Raw genomic sequence first — 23,743 nt, 5'->3', positions numbered from 1 at the left:
CCCTTTGCTAATTTTTAGCATTTGTACATTACTTATCTCCTTGTATTTTACAATTTAAAAATGCCTGTGTTCTTCCTTAAAGGTCAGTGAGAATCCCCACTTAGTACTTCCCAAGCTCTTCCCTATCCATGGACCGCTCTCCTTATTCACCACTGCCTACTGACTTTCCTCAGGATGCAGCTCAAATCCCATCTGTTACAATAGTCCTGCCTCCCATCCCCAGTGTCTCCCACTAAGATTCTTTTCCTTTTACTCTGTGCACAACTTGTATGTACGAGGGTTCCTTCACTAGAATGGTGAAAAGAGCATATTTCTGTCATTCTTTGTATTCTCAGACTTCTGTGCTCAATCTGGCACAGAATGCACACCTAAGAAATGCTTGTTGATTGATTGATGACATTGGGCACAGTTTTATATTATATCTGGACAAACAGAAGCATTACTAGCTCCTAATAGTTCCTTTATTATTGTTGTGAAACATGCCTAAAAGTGACAATGTCCCCATTGTTGCTATTGATGTTATTTGTTTATTTAGATTCTGAAAAAATGTCATGAAATTATTCACTATTTGTCCTTGTCTACCTATTAGGTCAATGTTTTCTCTTAAACAAAATATATTTTTTGAAAAATTTCCCTTTTACGATTTAATTTATAGAGCACAGCAGCATGTAAAGTGGTGTACTTAATAATGAGTTTTGATAAATGAATATATCAAATATATTTTGACAATTTCTAGTGCAACAGTTTCAAAGTTCTCCATGAATCCACACCTTTCATTTAGGCTTCATTTATAGGTACCATTCCTAATTCTCATTGTCTGTAACTCATGGAGAGACATCTTTGAATCTGTGACTAAGTAGAAAAATAATGTCTGTATCATCAGAAGCATGCTTGAACTGCTCATTTATTTTAAAGAGGGGGGGTATTCAATCCTTCGTCAATATCAATAAAAATTCACAGTTCCCACTCAATATAGAAATTCATGCTCTTGCAAAGGACCATTCATTAATTTTTCTTCCAGAAAGATATAAATAATAGACAGTGATTCAATACCTAACGATTATGAAAGGATAACTACAATATGCCAGCCCCTTCAATCATTTTGTCAGATTTTTTACTGATTTATAGCACCTGATTCTATAATCTTTCTCTGTCAACTCCTAATTAAATCAATGATAATTTTGTCTCTATAATAGAAAGTTATAATCGGAATTGATTCAAAATTTCTCATAATGTAAAGAGACATTGCACAACTAGTTTCAAATCTTAATAGTTTTCATCCTCTGCAAGGGTGATTTACTGATAAAATTTCATTTAAATTAACTCTAGCTACAGTCTGATTAAACAAAACAAGTTCGCTACCTCTATTTTATTGCTGTACAAAAACATGGGTATAAATATATAAAAAGCTTAATGTACAAATTAATGAGCTCATAAGTTTTCCGAAATTTTACATGAAGAATTGTGGGAAAAAAATAACTCAAATTTAGATTCTGAAAAAATGTCATGAAATTCCACTATTTGCCCTACTGTCTACCTATTAGGTCAATGTTTTCTCTTAAACAAAATATATTTTTTGAAAAATTTCCCTTTTACAATTTAATTTATAGAGCACAGCAGCAGGTAAAGTGGTGTACTTAATAATGAGTTTTGATAAATGAATATATCATGCACAAATTTCAAATTCATAAGTGAGCAAAGGCTTTGAAAACTTTAGTAAAAATGAAAACAATGAAATAAAACATTTTCTTTATTTGAACTATGTCATAGTACATTATATTCTTAGTAATCTATATAAAATTATAAATATTGCCTAAATCAATGTCTATTTTTGTTTAAAAAATCAGGGTTATTCTTTTAAAGTTTCTTTGAAAATAATGCAAATACAATAAATTATTTTGCACTTTTGCTGAAAATCTCAAATCATTAAATAATTATACATTTCTCATAATTATTTCCTTTAAGTTCACTCAATAATAATTTCACAAAAAAGGTATACTGAGCTTTAATTTTGTCTCCTTAAATGAGAAAAGGAAAACTTTTAAAGCATGTGAATGAAGTATAGACAGAAAAATGCAATTCTTGAACATATTCATCTCAAAATCTTAAAGTATCTACCCAACCATATTGGTGGGTCATTTTCTAGATATTTTAACATTCAGTAGGTACCAGTTATAATTAGAGTGTCCATCTATGATCTCTAGCTCTTACTATGTAAATTTTCTTTTTTAATCACACATTTCTGATATGATTATCATTTATATAATAATTTGCTTATGTCATCATTAATAATAATATTATTTAAGAATAACAATAATACTTAAGAAGCCTAAGGCTTCTTAAATTCTTCATACTTGTGACTCCTTTCCACCTGAGGAATTTTACATTACCGTGGGTATATACATATATAAAATAGATATAAAAATCATAATTTCATGACCCTCACATTCAATTATGAGATCCCTATGGGATTGTGACCCATAGTTTAAGAAGTTGGGCTTAACCTCACAGGTCTCTTCATTGTCCCTTTCTCACTGGCGATAGTGAGTCTTCCTAGTATAAATGTTCCATGATTTGCATCTAAATAGCATCACTAGAAGAATACTGTTTGGAAGAAAAATGACATTGTGTTGTTTCTTTTATTGGACCAAAGTTCAGCTTCATTAAAAGCACTTCATTTTTTCCCATTAGCAATATAACTGGCTCTCATTTTCCTATTCTACATGAAGCATGGTCAACCTGAATTGACAATTTAAAACAGATGAACAGCTGGATTATTAACATACCTCCATATCATTTTGGGGGTAATAGATATTCTTCAGCCATTTTGTTTTTCCTTGATATATTGCTAGACTGATTGCTTGTGGATGGTCATAAATTTAATAGAAAAAAATTCTTTCATAATTTATGGTTTGATGTAAATGGTGGAATGTCACTGAGAGAATTGTGGAAATTTAGTTAACCACACTGACTCCATCTTGTGACTCGATTCTGGAGCTAGCTCAGTTCCTATACTATTCAACTATTGGTCTAGTCCAATTTTTGTCTTGTGAGAAAACTTGATGGATAATTGTGAGAAAACTTTATTGCATTGTTTCAACCTAGTCCTGCGAAGCTAGAAAGCTGGGCCACCTTTATTTGCAATTAGTCTTACCTACTGACTAGAAATCCGGTCAACTTAAAAGAGCTTTCTTATAATTAGTTATATATCTCAAGCAATTTATATGTTGTAACTAAAAAAAATTGGCCTAGAACAGTCAATCATTTATTGTTTGTTTGCTGCTTTGGCTGAATATAGAACTTGGGCAGGGTAGGATAGAGCAGAATACCTTTCTTTTTCTCGTTTTCTGATTTCAGGGAAATGCACCTATTTGTTTTCCTTCTCCCAATTTGGAAAAGTTTTCGTCATCCCTTCTTCTAGAAATTGTATTCTAATGTATGTCTTCTTAATTGTTTTATTTTAATACATAAAAATTTCTTTCCCTCTGTATTCAGGATCCAGTGCCAAGTTGAGGAAGATCTGGTTCTGATTTATATTGCAATTTACATGTAATTCCTATGATAGGAAACGTGAACCTTTGTTTCTTTGGGTATTTCATCTTTCCCTTGCAACACATTTCAAAAAATAAGGACTTTACAATACAGCGTGTCCTTCAATTTTTATTCTATGAAAAATAACCTCCAAGATAGAGGCAACTGAATACATTCAACAAGTTTATATCTCTCTGTTTTATACCTCAATTGAGACTGAAAGTCTGTTCACTGAAAAAAACAAACAGAAATTTAGCCCTGTCATTTAATTATTCAAAAAATAATATGTAATTCCAATATGTACTTGAGAAACAGCTTGGTGGGGAAGGATCTTTAAGGAAGCCTTTTACCCTACTGATTCAGCATGTATGTATATTATAATTATATAAAAATGCATATAATATCTTTCAATCAAACATCAACTTTGCAGAAGTTATGTGATACACAACAGACAAATTGTTTGCAAAATTCTTCACATTTCCTTCTCATACTTCTATCAAGGATAAAAATGCTGATGTAGATCATTCCTATAAAAAAATTTTGGCAATAAAAATCCCACATCTCTGTATGTATAATTATTTCTGTTTTCTTACTTTAAAAAAAAACAAAACATGTTTTTTTCTTCTAATCATTCAGTATCTTCTACTTCTTTCAATAAATCATAAATGAATACTTCAGTGCTTTCAGAATTGTGGAACTCAAAGCATACCTCCTCTGGGTATGATGATCATATCAATTTGTATATAATTTAAACATCCAGTGAATTTAATGCTTAGTCATCTTTAAGATAACCATCTACTATTGAATATTCTTTCAGCACTTTTTAAGAAAAGTAAAAGAATACATTTTGGGAAAAGGGAATGATGAAAAATAACCCCCCCAAATCCCCAAAATGGAAATATTTTTCCCTTTACATAAAAAAGCTTTAAAAAATACTATAATGTAAAAGACAAAGCTAATATAATAAATAAGAAAGGCACTATATTTTTCTCTTTGTGATCAGTTTACTTAATTTTTGAAGAATCTAAATAGCTAGATATAAGTACTTTTCAAAAGATATATTCTTATTACTAAATTCCAACAGCAAAAACAAAATGCTGAATGGGTTTATCTATACAGTTTTTAAGAAATTTTTTTGACTTTGATATTAAAAGAACTTTTTATTCCAACAATATAAATATGTATTCCCTTATTTTTTTTTCAAATCTTGGTTATTCATAACGTCTCTTCTGGTTTTCCATGGTTTTGGGTGTTCCCAAACTTTGGTTTCTCACTAATTACTTTGTCTCAGGGAGAAGTAATCAAAGGATCTCTGATCCATTGATTTCCTCTCATTCCACTTGAAATTATAAGATTTAAGGAAGAAGTACAAAGTAAAAGAATTGTTAAGATTCAATGAAGACAATTAAGTTATTATTTATACTTTATTATATCTCTGGAAGAGTGTGAAAACTTCAACTAGAAGGAATTTAAGATAGCTAAATAATGACACAACCTACTGGACTTTAAAAAACAAGATATATATTCATAAAAGTCAGTCAACTCAGGAATATCTCTGAAAAGTGTAAGCCCTAAGGTGTTTTAAAAAAAAAAAACTATGAAAAGAGAACCTAACACTTATGAAGAAATCACTCCTCACAGGTAGAAAGGATTTTTTTTTTCCTTCTCTGTATCCTATACCCAGTGGCCATGTAATTTTCCAGGGAAGTAATTAGGTTTGTGGAATTCATTGGAGCAATACACCCAGTGAAACAACATCAAGAAGGGACATAAGGACTTTATGGAATTAGAAACGGGTTTTCTTGGACAAAATGTCTGGCACATATTGGCTCTTAAGAAATGTTTATTGTTTGATTGGTATCTAAGTGTGCAACTCTCTATTAGAATACTCTTATTGTACCTACTTTTACCCTTGACACATTTGTATTTGTGAAATTTGTTTCAAGTTTTCTAGTGAGAATGTTTTACAACTACTGTTATCAGATTGCTATTTCAGTATGTGCCTTGGCTTTGACCTGTGTCCACTGGCTGACTTTTGAAGGTGAATTATGTTTTTTAGAGTTTAGACACACAGATTATCTTAAACCCTAGGTAGTCTACCCCTGAATAACCCTATCCATGGGAATCATTTAGAGGAATGGTCCTAAGGAAAATATCTGATATTTTGTTTGATCTTCATGTTCTTATTTTCTTTGCTTCCACCATTTTTGTGAATTAAACTAGAATAATTGACAAGAAATTGATGCCAACTTCTCTGGGCATTGGGCTCATGGTACTAGGCATTAGGCCCAGTAGGCATTCAATAAATATCTGATGAATAATTGTATGAAAAAAAAAACTTATTCTAAGAGGAAAGACAACACATTTCAAAAAAGGATGGCCTGGAAAGAGTATTTTTGTCTAAGAAGTCACAAGGATATGACAGGTCTTGTCTTGAAGGGTCTCATATTTGTAAATCAAACATAATAAGTATTTAACTACAGTTTATTCCAAATAGTCATATTTACAATTAAAATATAATTACATTTTAAAAAGTAATCTCACCAACAAGATAATAGCAAAATTAAAAACATTGTAAATCATTCTTCTAATTAAGTGAATGTTCTCATAATTAAATCACTTGCATCAATAAATTTCTTTACATGTTACTGAAGTGAGAAATTGTGATTTTTTTTTAAACAAAAATTAGCAATGACATTTATTTATGAAAACTGGCTGGAGAAAGTAGTTAAATATGATAGAAAGGGGTCAGATGAAGAATTTCAACAAAGCCTGCTGGAAAGGTGTATAAGCCACACTACTGTCTCTCTTACATTGAGGGGCTGTCACATGAGTTCAGGGTTTTGGCTCAGATCAAATATAATCTGTATTGACATAGACTGGGATCAATATCTAGTCTGTGGATTTTAACCTGGAATGCTGCCATAGAATAAACAGTAAAGTGGTTACTTCATCCCACTGGAGCAGAGAAAAATCAACTAATTGCTAAGTTGTTTTGAGTCTATCTGGTTAAGCAAAAGAGTTGTACTTCTGTGTTGGATACTGCACAAGCAGAGTATACCAAGGACCTTTATCGGAGTTCTTCAGTAACATCATCAACATCCAGACCAAAAAATACCATTGTATATAAATTAGGATATAAGACCAATAATCATGTTATCTAGAATCATTAAGACTTTTTTATTCCATAAACTACCATACACACACACACACACACACACACACACACACACACACACACACACGGCCATGCAATACATTTACACTCGCATATATAAATAATCATGCAAAAAATACCCGAAAATGTGGGTACCAGGTCTACCTTGAAATGACCTCAAAAGCGGGTAATAATAGGCATGCTGCTGATGCTAAGTATGTTCCTGACCACGAAAAATAGAAGATCTTATCACACTGCATTGTACAAGATATATGTGGCAGAATAAAAAAGAAGTCATTACCACAAAATATATTTGTTCCTGTTCTGCTTTTTGCTCAACAAACTATAATCAATTAATCAATGTAATCAGTCAATATGATTTCCTCTGCAATGAGCTTGACAAATTAATCAAGCACTTACTTGTTGTTTGATCATCAGCAAATCATTTACCCCTGTCTGTCTCCTTCACTAAAATGAGTTGGAGAAGGAAATGGCAAACTTACTGCAGTATCTTTCACAAAATATACCAAAAGGGTTCATGAAGAATTAGACATGATTGAAAACAACCAAACAATAAAAATGACCACCACAATGATCACAACAACAATAGTGTTGCATTTAAAATATGTGACCATCCCCTACTTCTTACCTTATGATCTGTAATTAATTCAATAATAATGTTTCCTCTGGAATGGGCTTGTTAAATGAACTGTCCTATTGTTTCACTCAAAATCCTCGTGACTTTTCAGACAAAAATATCTTCACAGGCCATCATTTTTAAAATATCTTGTTTCCCTCTTAGAATAAAAAATTCCTTGATGTGTTGGGGACAGTTTTACTGTGATATTTGTATCCTAAACACAGTGGATTGCCAAGTACAGTGCTTGGTACATGGTAAGTATTTCATATACATCTTTTAAAATTAATCCATTTATTCCCTCAGTATCAGAATAGGAACATTACTACCATATCTATTAACAGAAATATTTGACAATGTAGAGTTGAATTGAAAGACCTGATCTAGTATCATGGATGAAGGCCCCAAATCAAATTACTATTTTAAAAATATATACTCAATTTGAGAGGAATCAGATACCATAAGATGGATAAAACAAGATAAAATTGAAGAATCTATCTTAAACTTTGTTAAAAGACTGGTAACTACTATTTTAATGTTGTAGGCTTTGGATGATGATACTAGACATCAGTAATAACAACCTTTGAACTATGATAACTCTTACATTATGAAGCTACTATAGTTGCACTGATGGCTTGCTCCCATACTATTCTACTCATTGTGACTATGATGCTTCATTATCTCACCGAAATTTTTAGTTTTTCTCTTCTTTCAATTAATAAAAAATAATAATTTTATTGTAATTATTTATTTTAAAAGAACAAACTTATTTGCTTCAATTAATTTGGACATTTTCTTCAATGTATATATTGATACTTCACTGTATTTGATAAATGTTAACTTGTTTTGTTATTATCTTATAATATTTTTATAAAATAAACATTTTTAGTCAATGATTTCACCACAGGGTTGGAAAGAAAAGGTCAGAAATGGCTGATTGCTGCAGTCAAGTATATTTCTATCCTCTGAAAAAACACCTTTTAAAGGCCAATGCTTCAATTACTGATACATTAAGAGGTGCTTAGCTAATAAGCAATTGATTTTAATCAATTTAAACAACTGATTAAGTCAGTAATTAGAGAGCAAAACAACAGGAAATGGAAAGCAGAGTTGGACATTTTTAAAGGGGCGGCAATATAGTACCTTAATTATCAGCTCCCAAAATCTTCACAATGGCACAAGGATATATCTCTATGACTCTCCCTACCAGGAGGTCTGCTGAATATGTATAGGAGTGCCATAGTTACTTTCAACAAATAAACACTTAACATCCAGTACAGTGTGTGTGATTCCTCTCAAGACAGGGAAAATTAACTCTAAGGTACATTTGAATATGTTTAATATAACATCATTTATCTTTTGGACCATTGCGACAATTCCCTAAACATCATTAAACCTTCATCTCTCCCTCCCTTCTCCGATTCATTTTAATACCATTATCAAATAAACCTTCCTAATGTATAGAGATGATGGTATCACACTGCCATTCAGGGACCTGAGTAACTCTCACTATCTACCAAATGAAGTCCAAACATTTTTAGCTTGCAATTTGAGCCCTTCCATAATGTCTCCCATATACCTTTTCCAATTTTATCAAACTACTTCTCTGCTTCTTAAACCACATACTATTATTCACATCATCTACATTCTAAGCAAATGAGTCTTTTTCTAGCTTGAGGTTTTATATAACATTTTAAAATGGAAGGAAAATAAGGATCTGTTATAATGGCCAAGTTTCTTCTCACAGAACAGATATGAAAACATATTTCTCTTCTTTTTGGAGATGAAATAATATGGATGTTTGATGTGTGTGATAATATGAATAGATTAGGGCAACTCTTAGCTCCTCTGGATTGTAACACTCCCTGTGATATGCAGAAGGTTCTCTGGTCCCTTCTCTGGGGTAATATCACTCCATTTTGCATCTGTTGCTCTGCATGGCTTCAGATGCTTTTCCTTATCTTTTAAGCTCATCACTTCCAAACTCACCATCATGTAGCTGAATGAAGGAACCCTTCTCAGTTTCCACTCTGGTTGAAGGGCTGGAGAAGTACTAAACTCCTCCTAGTGACTTTCTCTATAGAGGGCTGAAACTGGGCACTCAGCTCACTCCATTTTTAATCTGTTGCTCTGTCTGGTGTCCCCCAGCAACTCTCAACCCTGTTCTTTCCTACTTCCTTTTTTAGATTGTAAGCTCCTTGAGGGCAGGATCTAATTTCCCTATCATTAATCATATCTTCAGTGTTTAATACAGTACCTAACACATGGTGTGTGCTTAATAAATGTATATTTCATTGGATGGACATTGGCCAAGTGCTAAACTGATCTTTAAGCATCAAAATAACAGAAATTTCGGATTGCTAGACAGTGTCAGACGTTGCCACAAAGATAAATTGGTCACAGATTCAAGAGGGACCAATAAGAAACCAAGGAAAGAAACTAAAGGGAAATATTCATCTTTTGATGGCTCTTTTATAAACTTTCTTTTGACTATGTATGAGGAAAGAGGAAGACATTTCTCTCACCTAGACTACTTTCTTCCCATCAGTGATTTTCTTGAGAAGACAGTATAAGTGGCAGTTGACATGCCAAAAAAATTCATATTATATTTTTGTGGAGTGTTTGGCTTATTGACTCTAAAACACCAAAGGCAAGGAATCATTTAAGATTATAATGTGCAATCTCCCATTTTAGAATCTTAGCCTTTGGAGAGAAATTAGTTAACTCAACTAATGTTGGAATAGTCTAGAAATGCCCCAAATATTTTGAGTCTTGAAATACACAAAAACTTTTGGGGGGGATTTAGGCTTTGGTATTTATTAACCAGGTTGCTTACAATCGCATGGTGAGGAACCATGTCAAATGTCACCAGACTGGTCCTCAGATAATAGACATATAGTTCATCAAAGGTTCCATACTCAGATATTTTCTGGCTTGGCAGAATCTGCTGGAGCTTGAGTAAAAAACTTTAGAAACCTTCTAATCTAATTCTTTATCTAACAGGTGCTGCTTTAATAGGTCCAGTCTCTAGTTTTTGGCCGGGGGATGGGTGGGGGGAGACAATGGCCCAGAAGAGCTTCGAATGGCTTCTACATTTTAAAACAGTATTTGGCTAAATTTAAAATATAAGAATCAGCCTTACCTAATTGGATATATAAATTCAAACAACAGGTGACATTTTACCATCCACTGTAGTTTGCCAATCCCTAATCTAGTTCATAGGAGGGTAGAAGTGAGACTAAAAGTTTAGCAAAAGCTCCATGCTATGAAGAGGGTAGTATATTAGTGAGAAAGCAGTTATTAACACACATACACATTAATATTTCAATGTACTTTTAGACAACATGATTTTATGGTGAGTCATTGAATTATTTATCATACTTCTTATTGACTATAAAGTTATTTTTGTTTTGTTTATGAACCAAATAGGTCCAATGATCACTGGATAATCCTGCAAGATTATAAATACAATCCAGCAAATTCTGTCAGAGATTCTATTAAAATACAAGCTCTTTTGTATTTTTATATCGATAGCCACAGCACCCGTTATTTTCTCAGGTACCATTGTGGAAAGGGTGAAGATTTACAGACTTTCCATAGAGGAAGGGGCTTTGGACTTGATACATAGGAAACAGGGATAGGAACTGCATTTTGGATTTCAAGGTTATAGGGAATACCCAGGTGAGCAAACTCCCTTTTTTTAATCAATGCTAACAGGTACCTTTGCAATTTAGAGCCCTAACTTACCTACAGAAGTTGCTTACTAACAGTTGCACAAACAATATGTTTCAAAGATTTGGCTTGAATTCACTTAGGCCAAAAGTGGTAGTTTTCACTATACCACCTTGCCTCTAAAATGATTTTCTCTAAAAATAGTTTTCAAATTATTCATTTCATTTTATTTACATAGATTACATTTTTCATTCAGTGAGAAAGAATTTCTCTGAATTCTGAAAGCATATGTAATAGTTATACTAGAAAAGATAATTATTTTTTATAATAACATCTGTGAGTTTCACACCATTATGTATAAGTTAGAACTTTATAAATGAGGATACAATAATTTTGGGGTTAATCAAGGTCTTCCTAAATTTATGGCTCTTTTTTAAAAGCATATAACCAAAGATTCTATAATTCAGTAGTGACAGAAAGAAACAGAAGGATAATCCTTCTGCAAAATATGTCTTTCATTAGACTCCTGCTTTTTAGAGAATTTAGTTTATAGCTTTATTGTAGAGTATGCACTATATAATGTGGCTTAAACCATCTGTAAAAGGAACAAAAGATTATATGTATGTGATATATACACATATACATATATATGATGACCGAACTAGTTATTTAAAAGTTTTAAAGAGCCGAGATATTTTGCTAAATAATTTGAAAATAATTAATCTGAATAGTGTTAAATAATATCTTTTATTGATATCAATTACAAAAAACAAAGCTGATGTATTTCACAGAATCTCAACATGTATGCCTCATTTCTCCTAGTGTTTAGCACAACATCCAGCACATAGTAGGTATTTAACAAATGATTAATGACTAATTGTTAGTAATTAATAGCAGAGCACCAGTGTGGCAGGTTGGATGGAGAATGGCATTGTAGTCAGGAAGAATTCAGTTCTACCTCTGAAAATTAAAAACATGGGCAAGTCACATATTTATCTTCTTGGTGCCTCAAGAAGGTATCTAAGACAAGTACTCTGAAAGGTTCCATGACTTTATTAATCAGTATGCCTTTGGGTAGGATGTTAAATCTTTCAGAGCTTTAGTTTCTTCATTTATAAAATATAGGATTTAAGCAAGATGGCATGTAGGTTTCCTCTCGATTCTAAATCTACTATCTTATACAATTACAGAGAGGTTGACAATTTACAGTGTCCTAGGAAATTTCCATGCTGGAAATTCTCTACCCTGATGAACTCAAAAGTGTGGAAATAATAACAACAATAGTCAAAACTTTGTAATATCTCTTTTATAGCTTTAAAAATTATACAGTGGAGTTACCAGTCACAACAGTTTAAATTTCTAACTTATTGCATCATAAAGGTTCAATGAAGTTCTTAGACATTTATGTACCTGCAATCATTTATATGAAATATAAATATGACCTTTTAAGTCAATAATCTTGATGAATGATTTCAGAGCTAGGCCTTGAGTATTTAATATCTTTGAGATCAATAATTATTGAGTGAATTACTTTAAAGGAAGACACCTGTCCATGGAAAGATTATCATTTACCTCACAAATCAACTCTTTTGCAATCACTGCAATATTATAAAGGGTAGGAAAATGAAAGTGGTATCACATTAAGAAAACTTTTCAACCAAAAACAGACAGGGTATAGACAAAAAAGCAATCCGTTTAATCTTTAATTGCTACAATTTTGTATTTCAGTTACCCTTTTCAAATATTGTACTAGGTCACTAGATTTAATATGTGTCCATTACTAGTACTATCTGCTACAATTCATCCTGTAGATAACGAATCAGAACATGGAGCATCTCTAGCTCCACAGAATCAGAGATTAGAGGGCTTTTTCTAATTTGGGGTGATTTTCTGTATAGTAAATGTGGCAAATGAAAGCATTTCACATTCTAATGATTATCTAAAAACTAAAGAAATACAAAATCTCTCAATCATTTTTTGTAATCTTACGTTAAGAAAAAAAGTAGCTTTAGATTTATGCTCTAACAACATTTTTATGTTACTACTTCCACTTTCCTAACATAAACATAATTTTATTTGGAAAAGACACTGTCTGCTGTGTTTGAAATACTGGTTGTTTTCATGATCAAGTGCATCATACCAGCAATCTGCTCAAGTCAGTCATTACATTAAACATTTTTGTGTTTTATTTTATGATATGTGAAACAGATCAGTTATAAAATATGCAGTATATCATTAATAAATTAGTGATTTATTTAATAAATTAGATTTTTAAAAAAGTAACAAAAAGAGAAGGACAAAAATGTATACAAAGGAATAATCCTCTTAAATGATAATGTCCTTGGAAAAGTAGGAGCAGATATGTAGTTCCTACTATTAATGTCAGTGGTGAGAACCAAATTAAAGGTACTAAGTGCTGAAATGGAGATGACTAACAAATAACTTTGGGGGAAGACCTCAGAAATTCTGGATTAAATGCAGAGGGAATCCTGAAAGTTCTAAGTAATTCTATTTGGAACAAATCATTGAGTGCCTGGCTTGGAATATTTCTAAAATATTATATTATATATATATACATATATATATCTTCTAGGTTTTCCCTTTGACTTTTCATGCTTAGGGAAAGAAAGAAAAGAAACGGAAAAAGCACAATTACCAATTGAACATGAATGCTTTCTTATTTTATATGATAAAAATGTTCTGGTATCTTAAAATCCTACGTCAAACTAAATACTTTTTGGAATTATGCTACTTGTGTTGTGAGTAAATCCCAAATGCTAAGGTACTGACATTATTTAGTAAATTATCTCTTCTGCCAGAGTTAATGATGAGATAAAAAGAGTAACAATTTTTTTAATGTCACAATTTGGGAGCAGATCATTATGAATAATTAGAATCTTTCAAATACTTTATCAAACTAAGGATAAATACATTAAATTTCATTTTAATTCAATATTTTTATGCTAAACCATAAACATATTAGTCAAGTAAATTTTCAGGATGTTTGGTCAGTCTTGAAGTATACAGTATTAATAGTTAACTCATAATATTCTTAAATTTAGTTTTCTTCTTTAGTAATCCAAACTACTACTCTGACATCATTAACTGAATTATTAAGAATGAGGAAATCCTAAGGCTTTTTAGACTAAGTTATAGAAGCTTTATATGAGTTTGATAGACATTTCCATCAGACATGACTCCTAAATCCATTAACTGCACTCATATTCAAATTATTTAATTTTAAAGAGATCTGAATGTAGAGTTAGTAAAAGTTACAAAACTGGCAATAACATTAAAAATGTAGATAAGAAGAAAAGGGAAAATCTAGAAAGAATAAAATAGAATATAAAAACCTTAAATTAAAGTTCAATTTTCTGTTATTTGAAATTCTATTTCATTATCTAAATATTTCATGATTGTCACAACCACCCATAAATATTAGAATAATTTAAATTTAGCTAAAAGAAATTCTAATAGAATTAACCTTATTACCTGGCTAAAAGCAGTCATCAAAGTAAAGGTTACCTTCTTTAAGAAATAGAATGAATTATTATACATGTCATTATGATGATGTATTTTTTTAGTCATTCCCCTAAGCTATCAGGAAGCATATTAAGATCCCTACATAACTTTAAATGTGGCAGGTGTCCAATCTTATTGAGGATTCCCACCCCTCCTCCCAACAATGATTGCACAAATTGCTTTTGATTAATTAATCATGCCACCCCTGGAGACAATTCTTTCATTATGGGACCAGTTTAAATTTTACTATGATCCCTCAGATATGATTTTTTGTAATTCTTAATGGCACTTTAAACAAAATCATATATATGTCATTAGGGCACTGACAGGTGCCAAAAAAAAAAAAAAAAAAAGCCGGAGGGACTGGGCAAGTCTAACCTTAAAGAACAAATAAGGATATCAGAGAAAAGGTACTTTTTTCAACTTCACAAAATATTCCTGTGGTACATTTTTTTCATCCTGCAGTTAAGAAAGCAGGATGCTACTGGAAAACACAAGAAAATTAAAAGCTAGTGTTTGAATGTATAATTTTGCCAAGGGGAAGAGATACTTGAAAAGATTTGGGAGGAATAATTGTCACTGACACACTTAAGTTTCTTGCATCTCATCTCCATCCCTCCCCCCATCAACTGCCATTCCTAAAAATATTAATGATTCCTTCATCTGAGAGTTATTGGATTTGTAGTTATGGTATTAAGATTATATTGACATTCTGTAGTTATGACACCTTGGGGAAGAGATCTTATCTTATTATGAAATATCTTTGATAATATTTCAATAAAATGTCCATGATAATTCCATGGTAATTACAGATATCTCTCAGGGTTTGTGGAAGGATCAAATTAAATAGTCTATGTAAAGTTATTAATATAAAATAATCTATGTATAGAGTTAGAAATGATATGTGTGATAATGCCTGTACTGCTGATCTCACAGTATATTAGGATCAAATGAGATAATGTACAGAAAGCATTTTATAAACTTTAAGGTGCTTTTGAAATGTCAACTCTATAACTATTCATTTTTCAAAACAAGTGTTTTTCTTATAATGGATATAAGGCACCAACTACAGAGACTATTTGAAGTTGGCTATGTTCCTTTTGAGTCACAAATAAGATGCATTAATAAATGCCTATCATGAATATTCATAAACACTTATATATGATTATTTAGTAATAAACAACACATATAACAAAACATTGCTTTTAATAAACTTGTTGATATTTACCAGGAAAAAGCATGAAAAAATGAATAGGGCTGACCCTGGAATTCAAAAGCCATTTATAAGCAGAACCATACAAGTGCATTTTCCTGTGCATCTCTTTCCCTTCATTGCTCTTTTTATTTATTATATTCTAGGTAGGGAACATTGTTTATGCTATTAGACAAAATTTGTTGGTTAATTTTGCTGATTTGATTTATTCTTTTTTTAAAAAATCTTTGTTATAAAAGAGAGTCTTCTAAATGGAGAGAAGGAAAAGAATATATTACAAATGAACATGATGTACTTCTGGAATGTCACAGAAATGCACACTGGAATATCACTCCTGTGATATACTCTGGAAATTATTCTCCAGTTTCTTGTGAAACTGTTCCATCTCTTGGTTCCCTTCTGATCTAACTACATTATGTCCTTTGTTGGATCTTCTTCCAAAAACTGCCCACCAACCACTGGACACTGTTATGGACTCTCTTCTTTTACTCTGCCTCAATTAAGTGTCATCTGTCTGCGATAGTCCCTATTTATACATATCTTAAACCTACATGATTGTATGTTGCCTTCTTCATTACGTGTGGTCCTTGAGAGCAGAGATCATGTGTTTGTGTTTTATTACCAGCATCTAACCCAGGTCTTGGAATATAGTGGGTACTTAATAAGTGCTTATTGACCAACTGATTTATACAAAAATCATTAATAAAAACGAGAAAATTTTTTTGTAATCACAAATTATCTAGGTGACATGACAGAACACTAGACTTAAGTCAAAAAGACTTAAGTTTGAATGTTTTGCCACAGCTTATCTATCTTCTGGCCAGGTCACTTAACTTCCCTGTGCCTCAGTTTGCACATCTATGAAATGAAGAGGTTGACTTTAATGGACTCTAAGTTGCCTTCCAAGTCTAACTCGATGATCCTGCAATCTTCCTTTCTTACTATCACATACAAAGAGATGGTCTGTTATAATGGAATGAGCAATGAACTCGAGCTAAAGAGACTTCAAAGTTCAAATATCACCTCTGATACCACTTAGTAGCTATGCAACTTTGGGCAAGTAACAATATCCTTAAGCCTTGATTGCATAATCTCAACATTAGGCAGGAAAATTCTTTTGTACTAAGTATATCTCATATCATTGTTGAAAGAAAAGGGACTTTTAAATCTAATGTTATCCTTAAATATTGCGAGCCCTAATGTGGTTGAACCCTTTACTCAGTAAATTAAGTGAATATTGACAAAGATTTATTATGGTATATTTATTATATAGTATATGTATTGTATATAGTGACAAAAATAGGTTTTGGACATATTTAAGTAGATTTGACAAATTTCATATTTGTAACTATATCAGAATATCTATGACTATCAACCTTTTAAATCCAGATAGAGATTACTGGAACAGTAATGGACAGAGTGAATATGCTTTGCTTAGAAATTCTTTGTTGAGAAGATAGATTAAAAATGCAACTAGATATAATTGTTTAACAGAATTGGTCTGCCTCGTGTAGATTTGCTTATTGTGAACTGCGTGTTATGTTTAGAAATATTTGCTCTCTGTTTTCCCATTTCTCTTCTCTTTACTTCACAGACACAATAATCAATTGGTGCTCATTTTATCTTTCTAATCACATCTTCTTTATTTTTTAAATTGTATTCTCCTTCCTTCTCATCCACCACATCTTCTGCCTAATTCTCCTTCTCATCCTCTTGTATCTAATGTAAGTTTTTCCTAAAACTCTATATTTTAGTCCTTTTTTTCTTTCTCTATATTCTTTCCTTTGGTATTGCACTCACTCCTACAACTTCAATTATCACCTTTATACAACTGCATCATAGATTTATACTTCTAGTTCTGACCTCTGAGCAGAACCATCACATCTCCAATTACCTATAATTCATTTTCCACTGGATATATTCACTTAAACTCAACATAGAGCAAAACTGAAATTGTTATGTCACCCTTGATACCTATTCTTTCTTTTGACTTGACTATTATATAGGACATCTGCATTTACCGTCTACCATTTCCAAAATTTGATGTTTGCTTCTCTCTCTTAACTTCCTATATTCAATCAGTTGCCAAGTTCTTTCAATTATACCTCCTTAACATTCCTCTGTTTTCCCTCCTTGATCATGCTATATCATTACAAGGCACAGGGTCTGGAATATAGAAAGCTTAATAAATGTTAACTGGTTTTCCTGACTCTTCCATCTTTCTTTTTCAATGCTACATTTATATCATTGAAAGAATAATTTTTCTCAGGCATAAATTTTATATAACTCATGTTCTTAAAAAACTGTTCTCAGACTACTCTTGACATAACTGGTAAAATTCAAATTCCTTTGCCTTCCATTCAAGATCTGCTACAATCTGGTCACATTCATAAAGAGCTGGGACTGTATGCAAGTTCATTCAATAGTATTATTTTGCTCTTCTGGGGGGACATTTTTTCTTTTTTCTTATAAAAGTTCATTTTTAAAAAATAAAATGGAACTTGAAATTCAAATTCATTTGCTTCATACTTCCCATTTCTCTGTTTGTTCTGCATTAATTTTTGAAGGAGACCTATATTGACAAAATTTATTACACTGTAAAATATATAAATCTGTTATTATCTGATTTTAGAATAAAACAATGTCTTGACATTCTGTAATTTTAGCACATCTCAAAAAATTGAATATATAGTTAAAACTTGAAAAGATAAGTGATGGCATTAGATATGAGTTAACTAGTAAAAATTGAGCAAATGTTTTGTTACTAAATTGGCTTAAAGACCAATTTCATGAGTGCATTCTCACTAAGAAAAAAAAAGGTGCATGAAAACTGTAAATGTAAAATGGATTTTCAAGCTGATTTTTAATACTGAATATCTCTTATTACAAATATATCTGGTGGGTTTTTCAATAAAATTGAATTAATTAGAAGTTAAACTATTATGATTTTTTATATGATGCAGAACAATGAAATTAGGAAAATCATTATTTTTATATAGCAGACTGGGGGAAGATGTTTTGAATAATATAAATATGCATATATTTTAATTGTATTTTGAAAGTATAGTAACCAAATCTATTGAGCATTATACTGTTCAGACACATGTATATTGGGACACATAAAATGCAATTAAAATCATTGAGATAACCTGTTGAATAACTTCCTGGTAAACTTACAAAGGTAGCAAAAATAAGTATGAAGGATTATTCATAGCAAATAATTGCTAGCTTTATCCAATCATAAGTTTTCTTAAATTCCTTTGTTTTTTTGATTTGATGCAGACACGTGTATTTTGTTAAGCAAAACTAAACCTAACAATGCTATGGTACCTTTGTTACCAGTGACACAAATCTGAAGTCACATAAATTAAATTCAAATCTAGATATGATGCCCATGTGTAAATTATACTCATGTAATATTAGAGATGACAAATTTCACTGTTCAAATAATTTTCTGTTAATTCATCAATTAGAAAACATACACACAATTTCCTCTGTAAGATTCCATTTCAGTGGTGGAGAGAAGTATTTAAACTATTCACCATTCATTCCTGATATTAAATTTTGTTCACTGAATAATTTATGTAGATTTTACTTTGGACATTAATGATATATGAATGCCCATTTTCTTGTTCTAGTATAATCACTGTCTTCTAAAAGATTAACTGAAGTGATGGATTAAACTATATTATGCACGTAAGCCAGCAAAATATATGTATATACATATACATATATATATATGCAATACGTTTCTAAATTTTATCCACAATGCATCATATTTATTCATTCAATAATGATTAAGAAGGGACATTATTTAGTAAGGAATAATAAGAGAAAACATGAAAAAGTTAGGCTTCACTTTCACAATACAAATGAGGAATCCACTGTGTCCATGTTGCTAATATGTCACAGATTATTGTAATAATATTTGCTATACTTGATGAAGTTACCAGCATTCATACCTAACTTTACTCTGATGTCAACTAGCAGTTTTGTGACATAACATAAGCATATTTAAAACAATGTTTTTCAATATGAAGAGTCAAAAAACCCTTGATGAGGAGAGAGGTGCTAGAGATGGAGTTATGGTAAGGGTTTTGTGAATCTACATATACTTGATACATTTTACTTAGAAATATGCTTCATTTGAGAGAACAACCATCTCATATGTATATTTTAGTACCTTATAAATGTACATAGAAACTGCTGTGGTTAATAAAATGCAACTTCATGTAAAGATTAGTAAATTCATAGTAGCTTTTTTCCCCAATATAGCCTTGTTTTTTTTCACTTTTGGAGAATGAGTCTCTGTATCTGACAGTGCTACGACTACTTATGGATGAATTCCATTGCTAATCAGTGTGCAAATTTTGACCCGCTCCAATTTCTAACTTGAGCTAGCCTTTCCCTCTGTAGACATCTGGTAACCACCCACTCCCACTGGCTCACCATTTTGATGTAAGAGTTAATGATAGCATTGAATGGCTTTAGCCTTAGTGCTTCCTAGCTCAAGTGATCCACCAATCTTAGAAGTGGGGACAACAGTTTAATGTAATTCCATCATGACTCCTATCCATTTTCTCAGTTGATGGATGCTTTGATATCACTACTATCATGTGATAATCTTCAGCACTTTTTGATGTTCAAATAAGTGGAAAAGTTGACCCATTAAATATAAAGTATTTTCATATTTCTGATAGTCCATGTTAGCAAATGGTAAAGGTAAACACCTGACAGCCCAAATATCTATGATTATTTAAAATTACTTTTATTTGGGCTCATGTGTAGTTATTCTGTGGGAAAAAAAAGGTCTTCTTTAGAAATGACTTATTCTCAACATACTAAAAACATCACAAAATCTATTAGACAATTATGATATCGAAACTAAGATTTATATTCTTTCAGTAGAGAGATATAATCTTGTAAAATGAAATGATTTCCCTGCTTAAAAAGCAACTGTTGCTCTTTTTTATTTCTTTATTTTACAAAGGTAGTGTTTCTGAGGCCTTTAGGCAGATCCAAAAACCTGCTTAGTAGGCTATTCAGTGCTAGAGGTAAAGGAAAATAATTTTAAAAATCAGAACCATTAACCACACTGCCCCTATCTCTGCTCCTCCTACAACTTTGCCCTTTTTACTCCCCCCTCTCTTACAAACACACCTACCTGTCCAGAATTTCAAGCTTTGGTAAAGTGGGATAATTGGAAATAATCAATTCATTTTAACAAACATTTATTAAGCACCTGTCATGTACCACAAACCATGTACATAATAGGGAAAAGCAGTAACAGGAAGAAATAAAGTAAAGGAAAGAAGACTGCTTGGGAAAGAGGGTGGGGTGACGTAGAGTGATATATATATATATATATATATATATATATATATATATATATATATATATATATATATATATATATATATATATATATATCTGCTCAGATGCATGAGAACATAATTATACCCCACCAAGAAGCAAGGAAATTGTCTCTCCTGTTCTTCACAAACTCATGCACTATGCCTTGTTTATAATTAAAGCAACATCTGTATGAAAGAGATTGTTATACAATGCTACTTTTAAATCATTGCAGAATGTCGCAACAATATGTTTGGCAGATTTTTGGTCAAAAAATGGGGTGTAACATTTCACTTCTCTGCAGGGAAAAATTCTATTTAAATTTCAGAGCTTTAAAAAACTTATGATGGTAATTTCTCAAGAGGCAATAGTATTTGAGAAACAATAACATATTTTAATGTAGACTAGTTGGCATTGGACTAGTAGTATTACCCTTATCTTACAGATTATGAACCACCCTTAAAAGTAAGGATAGAGTTTATGTTGTGATGACACATTGTTGTTAGGGAAGTTTAACAAAATTCACCTATATTATGAGAATATTGAATGAATGTGCAGTATATGTTGACAAGGAAGATATATATATATATATTCAGAAAGAACTAATATAATTCACCAAATAACAAGTAGCAAATAATTATAGCTCATCACAAACTCAAAGTATTCTCTTCTTCCTAAAAAATATAGATAAACCCCATATGACCAATTAAAATCTTAATCTTTTAAAAATTTATACATTACTTTTAAACAAAAGAACAATCATCTTAGTTTTGTTTACAAAGAAAAATCTGAAAATAATAATGCTGCAAATAGATGTTTAGGAGGTAAAGAAAGTCCCTTCAAACATAAAGTTTCATTCTACTTATTCTCAGTCAGAATGAGCCACTTCAGCAATATTCAGGTCAAAAGGAAACAGTTCTATATGAGCATACCAAAGAAATGGAAGGGAAAAATCACTTACTTGATGTTATCAAGACAGCCAGATTCAGGTTTCAATATGGCAGTATGATGAAACATCTTATATAAAGCAATCCCAAGGAAAATTACATTAAGCTGGAATATAAAAGGATGTGTTATGTAGCAGAACTGGAAAGGAGAAGTCTACTCTCTGTAACAGATGAGTTGCTCGGGGAAATTAGCTCTCACTAGTTTTAAAGAGATTGAATCACAGATGATTACCTAGTATTTTAGTCAAGGCAAGGAGCCAGTTAGGAGAATTGGGATACCACTGAGTTAGGCATCACTTTGGGGGCAACTATACCTAAGTAGAGAACCAGTTATGATGTCAAAGGAAGTAGTCTAAATTATGTTGTGGAAAAATTTAAAAAACAACAACATTGTAACAGCCCTTTTATTTCTCTGTAGAGTACACTTTAATTTTTTTTAAGTTAATATATATTTCTTACAAAATCTGTCCTGATGATATTCCCAAAATGATTGTCACAAGTTCAATTTTCAAATCTTGTTTTACACAAAGGGCCTAAATACTAAAAATCCAAGCATATTCCACAACAATCAATATGCTAGGATTGTAAAAGTCATCTTAGGTTCCAGTGTCAGGCAAATTTTATCTAAAGTAAATACCTAATCATTGAAATGATTAGAACCAGAAGACTCAGTAATATTCAGAAATGCATGTTTAAAAATCCCCAAATCCTTGTCTACTTTCTTATGTCACAGATAAATGTTACCTAGAGGAACAATCGCATTTTGAATTTCTCTTTTTCTTTTTAACTCATCCATATAAGTCAAATAGCTTTGGTTACTTCTTTAATTATCAATATTCTATACTCAATATTTTAAAAATCTATGAAGAAGAAAAATAAATGTCAACCTTAATTCATTTCTTTTTTTCCTTTACATTATCTTTTGCTGTATAGAAATTAAGTTTACTAATCATGAAACTCATTATCTTTAATCTATGTGAAATTTAAAAAAAAAATCTTTTTTTCCTTTCCCCAATTTCGAGTATGATTTTATTAATCATACCAAATGTTTGATGATGCAATTTTGAATTATTTCATTCTTTCCAGAACAGAAATGAAAAGCATCCTTGAATCAAAATGCAAAGTAGCTTCCCCCCCCCTCCCCGCATGCCTAGAACAGAAAAGCTTTTTCAGACTATTTTTTTCTAAAAGAACACAGGGATATTCATATTATTTTTCAGGTTGCATGTTTTCTTCTTCCAAAGGAATTGATTAAATATTTTGTAATGCAAAGAGTTTCCCACAATGAGTTCCTAATTGCTTGAGGTAGGTGGGGTCAAATAAGTACATGCTTTCCCCCAAATTAATCTGTGTAAATTAAAAATATACAGTAAGGGAACAGTGAAAATGTTCTTTATTGACCTGGGATATAGAGTAGTTAATTAGGAGTTCTTACCATAATTATCAAGGTTGCTGGTCCTATAAAACTCCAAATGAAGTAGGTGTCAAGCCGAAGCCAACAACTGTAGTGAAACAGAAAGGACAGGAGGTATTCAAAGACTACACATGGGACATATATCAAGAGTGAAGGAGTGACAGAGAAGAATGTGATCTGCACAAGTCAAAAAAAAAAAAAAGAAAGAAAGAGAAAGAAAGAAAGAAAGAAAGAAAGAAAGAAAGAAAGAAAGAAAGAAAGAAAGAAAGAAAGAAAGAAAGAAAGAAAGAAAGAAAGA

At 31.5% G+C, this 23,743-nt stretch overlaps 1 protein-coding gene across 20 annotated transcripts in view; it reads right to left on the bottom strand.

The window, feature by feature from the left end:
- ADGRL3 (adhesion G protein-coupled receptor L3) overlaps positions 1–23,743 on the bottom strand; it is a 1,041,133-nt gene that overhangs the window by 197,930 nt on the left and 819,460 nt on the right. For all 20 annotated transcript variants that reach the window (XM_074272799.1, XM_074272781.1, XM_074272789.1 and 17 more), the window contains 2 exons: positions 23,467–23,533; positions 22,046–22,137 (listed from right to left, as the gene is read on the bottom strand). In XM_074272799.1, coding sequence (XP_074128900.1) covers positions 22,046–22,137; positions 23,467–23,533 — 159 coding nt within the window. The remainder of the gene's footprint in view (positions 1–22,045; positions 22,138–23,466; positions 23,534–23,743) is intronic.

The sequence above is a fragment of the Sminthopsis crassicaudata genome, chromosome 6 (genome assembly GCF_048593235.1).
Source record: "Sminthopsis crassicaudata isolate SCR6 chromosome 6, ASM4859323v1, whole genome shotgun sequence".
NCBI lineage: Eukaryota > Metazoa > Chordata > Mammalia > Dasyuromorphia > Dasyuridae > Sminthopsis > Sminthopsis crassicaudata.
The sequence above is the reverse complement of the archived record's forward strand: the minus strand, read 5'-3'. Positions and strand labels throughout refer to the sequence as shown.